The 13,624-nt window shown below is 57.0% G+C and overlaps 1 protein-coding gene across 4 annotated transcripts in view; it reads right to left on the minus strand.

Annotated features, from left to right (window-relative positions):
- The window catches only part of ATP11A (ATPase phospholipid transporting 11A), a 92,513-nt gene that overhangs the window by 36,177 nt on the left and 42,712 nt on the right, over positions 1–13,624 (minus strand). For all 4 annotated transcript variants that reach the window (XR_004325845.1, XM_032496609.1, XM_032496607.1 and 1 more), the window contains exons 4-11: positions 13,073–13,153; positions 12,030–12,137; positions 8,543–8,671; positions 6,473–6,576; positions 5,861–5,911; positions 2,887–2,951; positions 2,167–2,248; positions 537–687 (exon numbers count right to left, since the gene is read on the minus strand). Coding sequence is in view for 3 of the 4 variants with exons in the window: in XM_032496609.1 (XP_032352500.1) it covers positions 537–687; positions 2,167–2,248; positions 2,887–2,951; positions 5,861–5,911; positions 6,473–6,576; positions 8,543–8,671; positions 12,030–12,137; positions 13,073–13,153 (771 nt within the window). In the remaining variant the exon portion in view is untranslated. The remainder of the gene's footprint in view (positions 1–536; positions 688–2,166; positions 2,249–2,886; positions 2,952–5,860; positions 5,912–6,472; positions 6,577–8,542; positions 8,672–12,029; positions 12,138–13,072; positions 13,154–13,624) is intronic.

The raw sequence follows: 13,624 nt of genomic DNA on the forward strand, positions 1-13,624 counted from the left end.
ACAGGCAGGAAAGGACCCAGGTCGGGACCAGCACACGGCTCGGGTGGCGCGGCGGGCCCGGCCGGAGAGCCGCTGTTCTCAGCAGGGGAGGGTTAACTGAGTCCCCGTAACACGCTAGTTTCGGGGAGGCACTTCTGACAAACACGAGGAACGGAGCTGAAACCCCAGAAGTGAAAACAAACCCATTGTTACTAGTTTCCTGTCACTGAGGGTTGCCTCCTCCCCGTGTCACCGTGAGCAGGGACCACGTACGTCACGGTCACTAGTACTCGTCTACTGGACGAGCCGCTGCACTGGGCTCTGGAAGCACTGATGTTCAAGGTGCATCCTCACGGATCTACAGCACAAACCGGCACCTCTCCAGCCCTGGATGTTCAAACTCCCACAGGAGGCGGAGCGACCCGTGTCCCAGCCGGGGGGCTGTGACACTGCCACCATCAGTGACTGCGTCTCCTACGAAGACTTCACCGACCAAGACTTCACTGCGGCCCCCGCCTCCCTCCCAGCGGCCCACCGAAGGGAGCCACCTTTCATACCAGGTTCCTCTGTCTCTCCGACTCCGTCTTCTGATTGTACCACGGCTCGTCTCGGAATGGATCGCTCTGCCAGACGTACTTCAGGACGGTGTTTATCAGCGCTTTGCTGATCAGGATGCAGAGGTACACGATGAGGAAGACGTTCATGGATCTGAAACACAAGACAGCAGGTGACCGTTCCGCTCCCTGGAGGACCGAGCTGGGCCCCACCTGCCTCACAAACGTCAGGGCGGGTGCGTGTTGGAGGACCCCGGCCGGCTGTCACAGCTACACCTGAGTCCGCTCCGCGGGCACCGGCGTGTGGTCTGCGGGCACCAGGGGCAGAGCTGAGGGCGGCACGCCAGGCGGGCAGAGGGCCGTGCACACACGCCCGGCCCACGGGGCTTCCACACAGTGGAGGGTTCTTAATTCAAAGGACACCCGGAGGTCAGCGTCTTCTACTGTGAGGCGTCCATCAGGGAGCCCCAAACCTGGCACTGACCAGCACGAAGGAGGCGGGGAGGGAGGGATGGACGGACGCCCTCTGAGCAGGAAAGACACGGCGTCCTTGGCCAGTGCCTCACGGGCCTTATGAAGAAGGTCAGAGTTTCTAGTATCTTTCTGAAACCAGCGTGTCTGCCAACACCAGGAGACTAAGCATCCTTTTTTTCTCTCCAAATTTGTCCATCTTTAACGTATGTCAGCTTTGAACCATAAAATGTCATTTTCTTTTTAAAAAACTTAAAAATTTATTTTATTTTTTGTTGAGTGGGGAGGTAACTGGGTTTATGTATTCGTCCATCATTGGAGGAGGCCCTGGGGATTGGCACCTTGTGCGTGCCAAGCGTGCGCTCCACCGCTGAGCTGGACCCTTCCCCCGGAAACCAGGCATTGCTGCTCCGTGAGACTTAACTCTGCATTTCACATTTGCCGCAGCCACTGACGGACAGAGACCCAGAGTCACGCTTCCAGGTCAACAGCAGAGAGCTGCCCGACCGCCCCCGAGTGGCCAAGCAGCGCGCAGCTCTCTGCTAAACGCCGTGTGAAGACGCAGCGCCGCCTCGAGTCAGGATGAGTGTTAACAAGAGGCAAAGAAGACAAAACCCCAGCCGCGTTTCCTTACAAATTTGGCTCCGTCCCTGCCTTGTTAGCATAAGGCTTTTCTTGTTCAGCGATAAGAAAACGGCTCCCTCTGCTGAGGCCTTCCTCGGTAAAGCTGTGTCAGAAAACGTCGTTTCCACCAAACCCCAGAGTTAAAAGTAACCCGGGGTGGGGTACACACAGCTCGGTGGGGAGCGCGGGCTGAGCAGGCACGGGGTCAGCCCCAGTGCCCCCACTAAAAACAAATACATAAATAAAGTGACCGAATTTTTACTTTTTTAAGAAATAGTGGGAGGAGCCACTGGGCACCTGTATCTGACTCTGGACTGGGACTCTGGGAGCCCACACAAGGGAGCCTGCAGACGTGGGCTGAGGGTGTGTGGCCGCTGACGGGCCCACAAAGGAAGACGGTCGGCCTGAGAGCTCAGTAATCAGCTCTGCTGTCCCCCAGACGCCACGCGGGAGCGGCTCACGAGGCCAGGGAGAGAGCAGCCTCACATCCACGGGGGTCTGCGACAGCCGAAAGCCACCGCGGGGTACCGAGCCTTACTTTTCCACAGCAGATCGCTTCTGGGACTTTGACTGGTAATTCAGAGCCATCTTGGTCTCCATGCCCGTGTAGACAGCAACACCTGGAGGCGGAGAGCGGGCGTCAGAGCAACACAGCCGCCCGGCCTTGCGCGGCGAGGCACGTGCGGGGCAGCGGAAACGGAAACGGGCAAAACGAACCACACTGCACACTCCTCCAGGTGAGCCAGCTGCTCAGGAAGAGTCGCATCGGGTTCTTTAGACCAAAGAAACACATTCCCCCTGCGTGGGGAGCAATCTGTACTTTTTTTTAAAGTTCAGATGTAGATATGTTGGGTTTCCAACAACAGGACACATTTGTCTATTTATAAGTTGTTTCAGTGAAAACATAAACGTTAACCCAACAGAAAGGGGAGGGAGATACGAGCAAAGAAACAGCCATGGAAGACGTTTCCTGCAGAACAATGCCGTGTGGACTCTCTCACGGATTAAGGTCACGTTTGGGTCAAAAACCACAGGCACATGATGTGCGAGCAGGTGCACCCTCAGACGCCACCGCCTCACGGGGTGTGGCCACACCTCGGTGCTGGCTTTCCTGGGAGGCAGCGTGGCTGCTGCCACAAGGCCCACAGGACCTCCAAGCACGAAGCGATGCTCTCGCAGCCGCTCTACGGATTTTAACTGCTTAATGGCCCTTAATTTTAGAAGCTATTATTAATAATTCACTGATTAAAACATTTACCAAAGATTTTCTCGGTGTTCTTTAGCGTGGCTCCTCTAAGAAGCAAGTTTTCCGATCCTAATGGCCTGCAGAGACAAGGACGACCAGAAACAGAGCAATGGGGACAGCAAGTCTGCACCACAAGGGGGCTTTGCAGACTTCGCTTAGGAGGAAACTGTCTCAGCGTGGATTTGCTTGTATTTGGACGCGAACGTTAACCGGGTCCACGTAAAGCATGGGGTCTCTGCCCGCAGGACGGTAAGAACCCGTCTGCTGGAAGATTCCTGCAGAGTCAGCTTTGCTGGGCCAGCCTCCCCCTCTCCCACAGCCCCCTGAGCCGCACGCCAAGCCCCCACCCAGCCCCCCTGAGCCGCACCCCAAGGCTGTAACCCCATTCCACCTGCGACAGTGAGGGTGGAAGGCCGACCTGCAGGGTCCCCGCACTGTGCCATCAGTAGTACCCAGCACTGGTCAGAAGTGTCACCTGACGGACCTGCCCAGAAATCCACTCCCCACAGGCTGCATGCCTGCGGCCCCCGCACCAAACACCCCATGGGCTCTGGCAAAGCGGAAGGGCGGTCTCTGCGACTCCTTCGGTGGTCTCTACCACGTTCCCCGGGAGTTCTGTGTGACACGGTCACACCTGTAGAACCGAGGCTGGGAGACCTTTACATGCACTGCCACCAAGCCCACCAGGCCCCCTGAAGGCAGGTGGCCTGTAAGCCTGGAACAGTCCACACACGGCTGCTCCAGCGGGAAATCGGGTAGGAACAAGACGTGAGACTCAACCGTGAGTCTCTGCTTTGGGGGCTCGTGGTCCAGTGGCCCCTTTGCTGACTGAGTAATAATTTCTTCTCATTTCCCAAGAGTAGGAGAGAAATAAGAAGCAGAATTCAGGGGGCGGGTAGAGCTCAGCAGTAGAGTGCGTGCTTAGCACACACCAGGTCCTGCGCTGCACCCCCAGTGCCTCCACTAAAACAAACAAACAAAAGAAACCTTATTACCCCCCCAAAACAAAACCTTAAAACAAAAAAGTAATAAAATTAAAAACATAAATGTGCAGTTGGAAAAAAAGCACAATCCAGATGCACTAACTTTGCTATTGCAGCGTTCTCCCCACATCCTTGGAGGGGAAAGGGAACGAGCTGCAAGTACTTTCAAAGGTTCGCCTTCTCTGTCGGTGCACGCAGAGAGTGGGCGCCTCCCGCACGTTACAGACTCAGCGTGCCTTCAGCACTCAGACAGCGCAGCGCAGGACCACACCCCGCCGGAGACGAGAAGGGGCTGCTCAGCGAGGCGTGCTGGCGGGGACACACCTGGCCTGCTGCGACCTGCCCCCTGGCCCCCACGTGTGTCCCCGGCCTGACAGCCATGCGAGACACAGCGCCTGGCTGCGCACTTGGTGTCTGCGTGTTACAAGAGCTGTCAGCCTCCTGACTTTATGAAAACAAATGGCCCTCTTATAAAGTGCCTCTGGGCAGTCTAAGAATAATTTACTTAAAAACATACTTTGCAGGGGAGGGGACAGCTCAGTGGTAGAGCGCGTGCTTAGCATGCACGAGGTCCTGGGTTCAATCCCCAGTACTGCCATTAAAATAATAAACAAATAAATAAACCTAATTACCCCTCCCACCCCTGCAAAACCTGGTTATTAAGAAAAAATTTTTTTAAAGAAACAAATATTGGGGAAAAAAGTGCGTTGCTTCTAGTTTGGACAGATGAACGAAGAAATATTACTCTGAAAAGACGGAGAAGTTGGACCTAGAATTCATAACTGTCTACACCACAAACGTATAAACATCTCAGACACCCAAATACTGAAAGTCTGCTGAACTGTAGAAATACTTAAAAAGCTAAACCAGAATAAGCATCAAATACAAAGTGTATTATTAACGACCTTTGCAAGGGGCTCAGCCTGCAACTCCTTCCAACTACCAAACAAGGAGGGTCTGCAGGCTGACTTCCAGGCACGTGAATGTACCTAAATCTACTCTCTCTTGTTCAAACACGATCAGAGACACAGAAACCCAGGTCATTTCTCCAAAGTAACTAGGTATTTACAACGATACGTATTTAACAAAGACCAAAGCAAAGCCTCCGTAGATTCTGGGACACACCTGCCGGTCTGCTGCTGCAAACGGTGATTAAAAACATGCTCAGGGGGGCACCAACCTGTTTCCTTGAAACAGGTAATTTCGAGAGCCATTTTGAGAGCCATTTCGAGGAGGTCTGCCCCAGGGACTCGTGGTCCAGTGACCGCTTACTCCGCAGTAATTTCCCCTGAGCTTTTTTCTGCTTCTGGGCAAGGGTTTTTCTCTGACACACAAGGTAACATCAGCTCAGGAACAATTTGGAGACTTAAACTCGAAGAAAAACAGCTCCCCTAACAAGCGGGCTTTACGGAAAAGGCGCGATTTCCAAGCTGAGTGAAAGCCAGGCCACTCCGTGCAGAGCGACGGACGACGTCCAGACCCAGGGTGCACGGCTGGGAAGTGCGCGCGGCACAGGCTGCGCCGGTCCTGACCCGGCTCATCCCGGGCCCCAAGTTGGCCACCTGCATCAGGTGAGGCCGAGCAGGCGGCCGAGATGCACGGGTGGGCGTCCCCAGAGGCAGGGCCCCCCGTCCCCAGGGGAAGTGACCCCGTGACAGGCCCTCGTATTCCCCGACGTCTAGAGCCAAGACCGTGTCCCAGGGGTGATGATGAACCAGCAAACGGCCTCCCCGTCAGAAGCTCTCTGACCCCACAGCTGAAGACGCACAGTCTGCTCGCTATGAAAGGCCTTCTGCCGCAGGGAGGGGCCCCAGCACAATCCCTGGGGATCGCTCTCCACCAGTGAGACGCCGGCACGCCTAGACGTGTACCCAGGAGGAGCCAGAGCAGGAACCCCACCCTCAGTGCCCGGGGCAGCGACGAGGAAATGCTCTCCTCAGCAGAGGAATCCGCTTGCAATTTAACACAAGAGGAACTTGCCAGGGAGCAGCATGTCTCCTCACCTCACCACGGGGTCATTCAGATCGCTGTAGACGTTGATGCGGCCCACAAACCTGGCAACAGGGGAGGCAGGTTGGTGACCGCAGGCTCACTCAGTGAGTTAGTTAGTTGGTAAGGCAGCAGGGGCTGGGGGCGGGACCGAGCCCCCGCTCCTCAGGAGGGAAGGTGGCCTGAGCCGGGTTCCTCATCCCTCGCCCTCCCTTTGCTTTCTGTTCCATCAGGCCATGACTTCAATGATTTTCCTTAAAATCACTTTCTCAAAATACAGAAAATTCATTTTTCCTCAACAGACTTAGTTGCATTAGGCCTTTTTGAATGTTTGTATCAACTATCCATATAAAGAGCCGTCGGGACGCTGCTGGGCTGTGTAAACGCACAAGGGACGTATTTTTGACCGAGTCTTAAATTTTACGCAGGGATGCTCAGTCTCCTTCCAGGCGCCCCCGCGGTGGACTTGGGGCGGGCAGCAGGGCGGTGGCCGGGCTGGGGGCGGGCAGCGGGGGGGGGGGGGGCAGCAGGGGGCGGTGGACCGGGGGCGGGCAGCAGGGGGGCGGGCAGCGGGGCGGTGGCTGGGCTGGGGCGGGCAGCGGGGCGGCAGGCAGCAGGCAGCTCACCTGTAGAGGTCGGGCTGGGGCTGTTCGCACTCGATGGTGGCGTGCAGGCCGCCGACGTCCTCTTCAGTGTGAAACCCCTTTGTGTCTTGAACTGCATAATGGGTCTGCAGACGGACAGAAAGTGCGAATTGACACCACAGCCATCAGCAGGAACCCAGTGGCAGGTGCCTGCCGTCCTCAGCAGCACCAAGCTTCACCGTTTATGCGTGTAAACAGCTCAATGACCCCATGGGACCAGAACTACAGGAAGGAGTCTGTGAATATAAATCAGTTACGGAACTACGAGGCCACTGCTGTTCCTGAGTCTGTCAGGTCCCAGGCCTCTTCTATCCTTAGCAGAGCCCCCACTTAAAGGTAAAAGGACACATGGCAATGCTGGCAATTCTTCAGAACCGGGCGCTTCGATTTAACCCCGCAGTGGTGGCTCAGACACAGATTCAGGAGCTAAAATACTCCTTTCTGTTTATACGATGCCCTGTTGTCTACAGAGAGCTGTTGCAGGCACCACAAATGCCCTGCAGGTCCCTGTCCGGGGAGCGTACCCGCCCAGACCCTCACCCGGCCTCGGCCCCAGGTGGGCCTCGGGATGCCCAGGAGGGCTGGTCGGGCACGGACCCCCTGGCCTCGCCCTGGACTTTCTGGGCCGTGGGTCTGGGGCAGAACCCGAGACCTGCACGTCTACCCTGATCCCAGGTAAGCTGCTGCTTCCGGTCTGCGACCCGGTCCTGGGAAGCCAGCCCAGGAGGCACCGGGGGGTGTGAACAGGGGGAGGGACAGCATGGGGGGCTGGTGAGAGGGCATGCGTCTCTACGGTGACTCAGAGCAGCAGGGGACGCGATCCCAGCAACCCCTGCGGCGACATCTGTACCGCCGTGGGGGGTGTGTGTATCCAGCACTTTGGGGAATTTTCTAATGAGTTCCTCCCAAGAGCCCCTGGAAGACAGGTTTGTGCCCATTTTATGGACGTGAAAACATGACCAGGGCAGGGGTGTCCCACGCCCACTCTGCTTTCAAGGAAAGGGCTCAGATGACCCCAGACCCCGAGCACAGACACACGAAGGTCCAAGTGCAGCATGATCCTGACCTTGGCCACGTCTGGACCAGGGCAGCTGCCACCAAACTTCACCCCGAAAACAGTGATGCCCCTGGACCCCCTGGCATCTGCTAGTAGCGGAGCTGGAGCCAGTCTGGGCGGGACATCCCTCTGGGGTTGGGGGGTGCAGGGGGCGGCCCATGGCCCGCAGCCGGGGGTGCGCGGCTCATCCAGGTCAGGGAGGATTAGAACACGACCCCCACCCCTACCCCGGTGCTCCAACAGCCACTGAACACCCTCTGCTTTCTATTCCTGCTGATGGTCAGTGGTGCCAGAGGGCGCCCTCTCTTGAGATTGGCTACAAAGGCAATGTGGAGGTGGACGCAGAAGCCCCACAGGGCTGTCCATAGAGGACCAGCACATCCTTCAGGGCTTTTTGCACAGAAAGCGTCTCCTTCCCTCTGGGGGAGCTGAGCGCATCCACAGGCAGCTTCAGCACCGTTGGAGCCGAGCTCACGTCCAGAGGCTCCTTGGAAGCGTCCAGGTTTTTAAACACTGGAATCCTCAAAATTAACAGGGATGTGGTTCTTTTGTTTTTCTTTTGATTATTTATTAAAATTGTGTGGCACCAGCTGAATTCCATCCTGAGTGTAAGAAACTAATAATTTCAGCAAACCCTTGCTAAGATATTTTAACACAAAGACACTCATTGAAGGAATACTCGGGCAAAATTTGGACTTCACTTTTCACACAGTTCCAGTCTAGTAAAGTCCCTGACTTTGACCAGTAAAATGAAAACTTAAAAGACTCCAACAAGCCACTCCTTGCATCCTGGACTTGGTACCCAGGCTAAGCAACACAGCCAGTAAGTGACTCGGGGTTGCTTCTGTCAACCTGAGAGGCGGGTCCTCACGGGCACCGAGGGGGAAGAGCAGCCGGGTTCCCTGCACATGCTGAGCCTCACACGCGGTGTCCCTTCTGGACACACGCGCTTGGCTGGGAAGGGGGCCCCGGGTCACGAATCACAGGCAGGTTACTTTGTGGCTGGACTCCCCGTCCAGGCTGGCGGTGGTCACGTGGCAGGTCCCGTCTGCGCGGCTGCTGGACAGAAAGACCAGGTCGCAGGGGAAGGTCTCATCCTCCTTGACCATGACGATGTCCCCGACCTGCAGGACAGACAGACAGACAGCGCCATGAACCGCCTTCATGCGGCGGCTCCCACAGGGGCCGCTGGGGGCTTGTCTGCGGGCAGGTCTGTGTTCATTAGTGTGACTCCGAGGCAGGTCGTTTCCCAGACGCTCGGCCCAAATCCAGGAGAGACCAGCGAAGTCAGCGCTCCAGTCAGACCCGTGACACAGAGAAGTGCATTACGGCAGAGGGCTCTGCTGTGAAAACACAACAGCCGTCACAGCACCGCCCCGATCCGGCCCCCGCGGGGCAGCGCCAGCGCCAACAGGCTGAGTGGGAGTTACTCCTGTGGGAAGGCGCTAACCTAGGACCAGGTGGGAGAGCTCTCAGGTTTCTGAACACCAGAACCAAGACACTGTCCAGATGACATGAATGTGACAAGAATAAAGCAGAACCTGGAAACCATGTTGCAAAACTGAAGTAAAAATGAATCACAGAATGTCTGTCATACAGAGTTTTATGCAAGATTTAATCGCTGCAGTCTGATCATCACCAGAGGGTAAACGCCGCCCAGGAAGGCCCCTCTTCTCCGATGGGGACATCGGACAGTCTGGACGGTGAAGGGACATCGGGACCCCACCAGTCAGCGATGAGCTCCTGGGGTCAGAGTCCTTCCAGCTGCCTGGCCGGTCTCGCTGCTGCCCGCCAGGTGCTTCCGTCTGAGGACAAGCGGGTCCCTGTCACCCGGATGGTGGCCCTAGCTCCCACCCAGTGCCTGAAGACTTTAAAACTGGGGGCTGCGCTCTCTCTCCAAATAGACCCACGGACTCGGCAGAACTCCTATGAAAATCCTGCAAGAGTGTCTGCAGACCTCCACGGGCGTGCTCCGAGCTCCACGGGGAAAGGCCACAGCGCTCGGACCGGAGGGCGGGGTGGGAGTCACCTGCGGTGTGACGGCGGTGACGCGGCCGCAGGGGCCGGGACCACGGGGTCCCCGTGGAGGACGGCACACACCATCACGTCAGGACAGAGAACCCAGAAACACACCCACAAACACGATCCCAATGATCGAGAGCAGCTCAGGGGAGGAGCGGCAGCCTCTGCGACAGACGAGGCCGGAGTGACCGGACAGAAATGGGACTTCCACCCGAACCTCACGCCTGCGGGAAAAGTAATGCAAAACGGGTCAGAACTTCAGTCTAGAACATAAAAGTACAAACCTTTTAGGAATAAAACAGGAGAAAAACCCTTGGGCTCCAGGGCTTGGCAAAGAGTTCTTAACCCTGAACTGAGGCACAGCCCACGAAGGGAGAGTCGGCGACCGGACCTCAGCAGGGCCGGCCTCTGCGCTGTGAGCCCCCAAGGCCGGTCTGAAGCGGGCTGACGTCTACAATACACAAACTCTCAACGCTCAGCAGCGAAGAAACGAGCCCTCAAGCAACCCAGGGAAGAAGTGGGTAGGAGCCACGGGTGCGCTGAAGAGCAGGCGCCAACGGCAGACAAGCGCCCGCCAAGCGACCCGCAGCCACGAGGGCGACGCCCACTTGAACCGCACCAAGACGCAGGGCCCAGAGCGGCCGGGGAGGCTGAGGCACGGGCCTCTCGGCGTTGCTGGCGGGCGAGTAAAATGGAGTTGCCGCTCCGGGAACGGTCTGGCTGTTCCTCTGAAAACGAACAATGGGTTTACTAGATGGCCCGGCAAGTGTTCGTGACGCCGGGGCATCTGGGCCAGGGGAGTGGAAACCGGACCCACACAGAAACTTGCACACAAATGGTCACGCAGCTTTCCTTGTGAAGCGCCTCAGCATCCTCCTCCTGGTCCCCACCCCACGGGCTGGGAGCTGCGCTGCGAGAGGAGAGCAGGTCTGCAGGTTGCAGACGGGACGGCCCGCCCAGGTCAGGACGGGTCTCGGAGACGCACAGCTCACAGGCTTCCTCGCAACTAGTCTTGAGCAAACTCCTCTCCCCTCCTTGCCTCACAGGCTCCATTAAAATCCTCTCGGCTGAAACAGGCTGGACTCAGAGCAGACGCCTCCTGCAGGCGATCAATGCATTAAAAAATTCAGTTTTCTGCTGGGAGGAACTATTTAGGTGTGTTTTTGAAGAGATGTTTATTAAACGTATGGAAGACTTTGCAAAGGAAATCCAGTGTTCAGGACTCTACAGTATTCAGGGGCCTGGGGCCCGAAGGAGCCTGTTAACATGTACGTGCGGTTCCCACTGCTCCGGGCCCCTCACCTCCCTGACCCCGTGACCACTAGGGAAACAGCGTCAGTCCACGCCGAGTGAGGAGAGCTCATTCCGAGGTACAGAGACACATGGCAGTAAAATTTATAAAACAAGGAAAATGCGGTTTAAGACAAAAATACACTCAATACTGTGTCTGACACACGTAATAACTAAAGGGGGTAATGAAGGTGGGCCACGTGCTGATGATACAGGGACAGGAGGGGCCTGGGTTCCGGAACCCAAGGCCCACCGACCCCCAGGGTGACCGGCCACGCCTCCTCACGGCTCAGCAGTGTGTCTGGAAGTGGAGGGTCGGGTTTGAAGGAAGCCGAGGACGGCTCCTCTGTCCCTGTGCGCGGGGACTGGCGGCTGCCCCTCCCTGAAGCTTCCCGATGGCCCTGCCACCACCTCCGGCAAGGAGAGCAGCCCCGAGGGATGGAGGGTCGGGGCAGGCAGGCCGGCGACAGGATGAGGACCAGCCTGGGGAGGAGGAGGGGAGGCTGGCCAGGCTCTGTCCCCAGGCTCACGGCTAAACGCAGCTCGGGGACAAACAGTAAAAACCGTATTTGTCGTCTGCACACATACAGGTGTTTCTATAGGCCACCAGAGGTCCGAAAATAACAGACTTAGATAATGTAAACACATTTAAATGTATGAGACGCTGTTACTCCAATTATTCACTGAAAATAAAGAAAAATTAAAATGCAGCATTCAGCGAGGTTTCTGTCCCCGCTTTCACAAACTTCCAACCAGTGGAGTTGCTCACAGTAACAGGACTTGGCCTTACAGCGGAGCACGTTTTCTGCAAGCACCTCCAGGCTCCCTGTGGACGGGCAGGACTGGCTCCGGGCTCCACACCCTGCTGGGAGCAGGGCGGCGGGGCCATGGAAGCTCTGGACCCCCCCGAATCTGCCGTGACCCTGCACCTGCTCCAGAGGCAAAGTCTGTTACAGCATTACAGAAAAATGCAGACATAAAAAGGGTAAAAAAGAAAAGCCAGTGGGGGGGTCTGCCTGAAGTGAGAGGTCACGGGGGAAGAGGCTGGGTCTACACCTAAGGAGTAAGACAACCGCAGACAAAGGGTTTGCCAGAGAAAACAAACACAGCGCGAGGTTGTTTGGTCACTGCTCCGGGTCTGAAGCCGGACAGGGGTCGGTCCTGACTCACCCTCAGTTTCCGGCTCTGCTTCCGGACCAGCTTGCCGTGCTGGACGAAGTGGACGGGGCACTGGTTCACAGCGCTGTCGGCCTTGTGGCGGAGCCAGTCCTCGTAGCCCTGGGACGGAGGGGAAGCGTGAGCCGGGCCCTGGCTGTCACCCTGGAAGCACCCGGCGGCCCTTAGAGCAGATGAGCCGTTCTGTTCCCATGACTCCACCCTCGTCCGTGCCCCCGGAGAACTGAACCTGTGTCCACACACAACTTGGATGCAAAGGTTCTTAACGTTCTCACCCACAATAGCCCCAAACGTCCACCAGTGGCGATGGACACACAAAACGTGCTGTGTCCGCACAATGGGGTGTTGCCCATCGTGGGAATGAAGCACTGGCACCGGCCACACGTGAATAAACCTCGAAAATGCAGCGCTCGGTGGACCGGGCCAGACACGAAAGCACCAGCCTACGACTCTGACTGTGAAACGTCCAGAACAGGCAAACTGCCGCAACAGATTAGACTGGTGGCCGCCAGGGGCTGGAGGCGGGCGTGGGGAGTGACGCTCACAGGGACCTGGCTTTCCTCGGAGGCGACCGGAACTTTCTGGACCCACACAAGGTGATGGCTGAGCACTAATTTAGCTGTGCCCGTGGTGGGAACATCCCTGCGGATGTTCCTCCTGTCAGTCCCTGGCTTGACTCGTCAGGACCACAGAGAACAGCACGACCCACTGAGCGAGTCAGGAGTTGGCCACACCCAGAACCTTGGTAGCAGCAGGTCCTTGGGGTCAGATCTCCGAGGACATGGGGTGAAGCAAGTCACCGGAAGCCAGGTGCTGAGTCTGGCGGGTTCAGTTTGAGAACGAGTTTCCTCCTCCAACTCTCGGGCACCAAACTAGCACTCAGCTAGGTCGTCCCCCTGATCTTAGCTCAAGTGTGGGCCTGGACCGTCGCCCCGGGGGACGCCTGGCAGCAGGCTTCCTACGGCCTGCCCGAGGAGGAAAGGTGGCACCAGCTGGTGGGGGCCCCGTGTGGCCCCTGTGTGCCTGCCTCGCCTCACCTGCTTGACGGCCGTGACGGTGATGACGAAGAACAGCGGGAGGCCGCTTGTCACCGGGCTCGTGGGGGTGTCGATGATCAGCTGCCGTGGAAAGAGAGCGTGGGGCCGTCAGTGGCTTCAACGGGCCGACTGCCCCGTCACGCCCCCCAGCGCTTGCTGGGACCCACTTTATCCCAGCGCCTCAGATGAATCACATAAAAAGGAAACCAGCTTATCTCATGACAAAACCAAGGGCCGTTCTCCTTAATTACGAGACGTGTGTAGGGAAACCAGGTCCCGCGGCAGAGACGGGCTGACTCCAGGCTGCGTTTTGCCCCGGTCTGGCCTGCTGCTGGCGCCCCACCTTCATTACGTTATTTGGGTAAATTACTGTTGGAAATTGTAAAAGTCCTTCCACTGTACTTTTTACAACTGAGAACAATTAGGCTGTTTCTAAAACACACCCGACCTCTCCTTAATTCATACTTCACTGTGGTTCTCACTCTTCTTTCACTCTTTCTCTTAATGTTTTTAGGAGATCACAGGAACTTAGAACAGGGGAAGCGCAGCCAG

This window comes from Camelus ferus, chromosome 14, assembly GCF_009834535.1.
Source record: "Camelus ferus isolate YT-003-E chromosome 14, BCGSAC_Cfer_1.0, whole genome shotgun sequence".
Lineage (NCBI taxonomy): Eukaryota > Metazoa > Chordata > Mammalia > Artiodactyla > Camelidae > Camelus > Camelus ferus.